We start from the raw sequence: 3,496 nt of genomic DNA, 5'->3' as shown, positions 1-3,496 counted from the left end.
GATTGCTTTCGCTTGGGATAACTTTTGCTTTCTGCTTTTCCTCTCCGTCCTCCATCCACTCCAGTAAAGACTGTGTCTCCCTTATCAGGGAGACAGTTGCGGAGAAAGGAAAGCTGGAGAAGACCTTGAGATGCTCGGCCAACGTGTGCCAGTTACCCAAACATCGTACCACCTGTGGATTGGCTGGATTTCAAATGGACACTATGACTTTGGTGGAAGATTGCTAGTTTAACTAGACCGTGTAGGCGGGTTTTTCCCCAGATCTCGCTTTGAGTTCCCTACTCTCACTAACCCCTCATAAAAGTTCCATGTGAGACGATGCCCGTTTCAAGAGTTCTGCTTCCTTGGGTAGAGGTGAGTCCTTACAACTGTCCTGGGCCATGTGATCAGCACGTGTAGCCTTTCCAGCCTCCTTCCAACGTGCAAAGACAGATTCGCTTAATGACCTCATGATTCACTTAACCTGCAGTGATTCACTTAACAACTATATGGCAAATAAGGTCGTAAAATGGGGCAAAACTCACTTAACAATTTCCCTTGCTCAGCAAAGGAAATTTTGGCTCAATTGTGGTTGTAAATTGAGGACTGCCTGCATGGTTTTTTTTTTCCGTTTGAAGGTGTTGGCTCCCTTGTGTCCTTTTCCAGGGCAGACAGAGGAGTCCAATATTAATATTAATAATAATAATAATAATAATAATAATAATAATAATAATAATAATAATAATAATAATAATAATAATAATAATAATAATAATAATAAGTTGGAAGGGACCTTGGAGGTCATCTAGTCCAACCCCCTGCTCAGGCAGGAAACCCTATACCATTTCTGACAAATGGCTGTCCAGTCTCTTCTTAAAAACGTCCAGTGTTGGAGCATTCACCGCTTCTGGAGGCAGGTTGTTCCGCTGGTTAATTGTTCTCACTGTCAGGAAGTTTCTCCTTAGTTCTAGGTTGCTTCTCTCCTTGATTAGTTTCCATCCGTTGCTTCTTGTCCTGCCTTCAGGCGCCTTGGAACAGATCTGGGAACAGATCCATATTAGTCCTGAGAGCTAGCCAGTTTGGTGTACTGGTTAACCTGGTGTAACGTTAGACTAGAAAGTAGGAAATTGCTGATTCCTAGTCCTGCTTTAGGCGTGGAAGCCAGCTGGATGACTTTGGGCCACTCAACTCTCAGGATTGTTGTTGAGAAAAACAGGATTCAGGAGTTTATATAGGCTATATGAGCTTATATATAGCTTATGTGTGTTGGACCACCTAAAAGTAGACTATAAAAATAAAAGTCACATCTGGCCGTGCCCACATCTCACCCTGCTCCATAGTTTCCCTCGCTGAAGCAGTTGATCCACCCATATCCTGAGATTTTTTTTTTGTGCTGCAGAACCTCCGTTCTTTTCCAAGTGGTGTGTTTCCACACGCTACCAGGTGATGCATTCAAATCCTGCAGCACCCTACCGCTTGCCAATGGGAGTGCTTTTTAAAGCCACGCAACCCGTTTTGCAGCATTTCCCCCCCACACACACACACATGCACACACTTCTCGTCAACCAAGTGAGAAGGAAGTTGGAAGCAGAAAATCAATTTTGTTTATTTGCTTTGGAGAGGGTGCTGTGCCAATATATGCCCGTCCACGCGATCCGTTGTGACACGGAACTTCTGAGCTAATAAAAATAACAGGCAAGGTGGGACGGGAAGGTGATCCCTCCTTGCTTACAGTGCTTGTGGCATGTGTTTGGAGTGTAAACGTGGGATGAAAGCCAAGGGCCTCTTTTCTGTTTTTACTTGTTTCTCCTGCAAACTGCACAGGGCAGTTCTGGGTGGGATTTCACCTGGTTAAAAAACCCATTTGGCTGCACGTGTGCATTTTAAAAAATTTCAGGCTATTAGACCCTCCAAATCGTCCATTTAATTCTATGGACAGCTTGCTGCGTTCCTGTCCTTGCATCCGTCAAAAAAGCCAGAGAGATTAACTATTAGGACTGGGCAAAGCTTCAGGGTGGTATTTTGGCTCCTCGTGGGCACGACACTGATTTTGAAGCTACTTCTGGAAGGCACACAATCCCCTCCCCACATTTTTAAGAGCCAACTAAAGCTGCCGTNAATAATAATAATAATAATAATAATAATAATAATAATAATAATAATAATAATAATAATAAAAGTTGGAAGGGACCTTGGAGGTCATCTAGTCCAACCCCCTGCTCAGGCAGGAAACCCTATACCATTTCAGACAAATGGCTGTCCAGTCTCTTCTTAAAAACTTCCAGTGTTGGAGCATTCACAACTTCTGGAGGCAGGTGGTTCCACTGGTTAATTGTTCTCACTGTCAGGAAGTTTCTCCTGAGTTCCAGGTTGCTTCTCTCCTTGGTTAGTTTCCATCCGTTGCTTCTTGTCCTGCCTTCAGGCACCTTGGAACAGATCTGGGAACAGATCCATATTAGTCCCGAGAGCTAGCCAGTTTGGTGTACTGGTTAACCTGGTGTAGTGTTAGACTAGAAAGTGGGAGATTGGTGATTCCTAGTCCTGCTTTAGGCGTGAAAGCCAGCTGGATGACTTTGGGCCACTCAACTCTCAGGATTGTTGTTGAGAAAAACAGGATTCAGGAGTTTATATAGGCTATATGAGCTTATATATAGCTTATGTGTGTTGGACCACCTAAAAGTAGACTATAAAAATAAAAGTCACATCTGGCCGTGCCCACATCTCACCCTGCTCCATAGTTTCCCTCGCTGAAGCAGTTGATCCACCCATATCCTGAGATATTTTTTTTTTGTGCTGCAGAACTTCCGTTCTTTTCCAAGTGGTGTGTTTCCACACGCTACCAGGTGATGCATTCAAATCCTGCAGCACCCTACCGCTTGCCAATGGGAGTGCTTTTTAAAGCCACGCAACCCGTTTTGCAGCATTTCCCCCACACACACACACACATGCACACACTTCTCGTCAACCAAGTGAGAAGGAAGTTGGAAGCAGAAAATCAATTTTGTTTATTTGCTTTGGAGAGGGTGCTGTGCCAATATATGCCCGTCCACGCGATCCGTTGTGACACGGAACTTCTGAGCTAATAAAAATAACAGGCAAGGTGGGACGGGAAGGTGATCCCTCCTTGCTTACAGTGCTTGTGGCATGTGTTTGGAGTGTAAACCTGGGATGAAAGCCAAGGGCCTCTTTTCTGTTTTTACTTGTTTCTCCTGCAAACTGTACAGGACAGTTCTGGGTGGGATTTCATCTGGTTAAAAAACCCATTTGGCTGCACGTGTGCATTTAAAAAAATTTCAGGCTATTAGACCCTCCAAATCATCCATTTAATTCTATGGACAGCTTGCTGCGTTCCTGTCCTTGCATCCGTCAAAAAAGCCAGAGAGATTAACTATTAGGACTGGGCAAAGCTTCAGGGTGGTATTTTGGCTCCTCGTGGGCACGACACTGATTTTGAAGCTACTTCTGGAAGGCACACAATCCCCTCCCCACATTTTTAAGAGCCAACTAAAGCTGCCGT

At 44.3% G+C, this 3,496-nt stretch overlaps 1 protein-coding gene across 1 annotated transcript in view; it reads left to right on the top strand.

The window, feature by feature from the left end:
- Positions 1–318: 318 nt before the first annotated feature.
- Positions 319–3,496, top strand: part of CDKN1B (cyclin dependent kinase inhibitor 1B) — a 12,738-nt gene continuing 9,560 nt past the window's right edge. Inside the window, exon 1 of the mRNA XM_029284044.1 lies at positions 319–354. Within this exon, the coding sequence (XP_029139877.1) occupies positions 319–354 (36 nt within the window). The remainder of the gene's footprint in view (positions 355–3,496) is intronic.

The sequence above is a fragment of the Protobothrops mucrosquamatus genome, unplaced genomic scaffold (genome assembly GCF_001527695.2).
Source record: "Protobothrops mucrosquamatus isolate PMUCROS unplaced genomic scaffold, P.Mucros_1.0 scaffold_101, whole genome shotgun sequence".
Taxonomy (NCBI): domain Eukaryota; kingdom Metazoa; phylum Chordata; class Lepidosauria; order Squamata; family Viperidae; genus Protobothrops; species Protobothrops mucrosquamatus.
The sequence above is the reverse complement of the archived record's forward strand: the minus strand, read 5'-3'. Positions and strand labels throughout refer to the sequence as shown.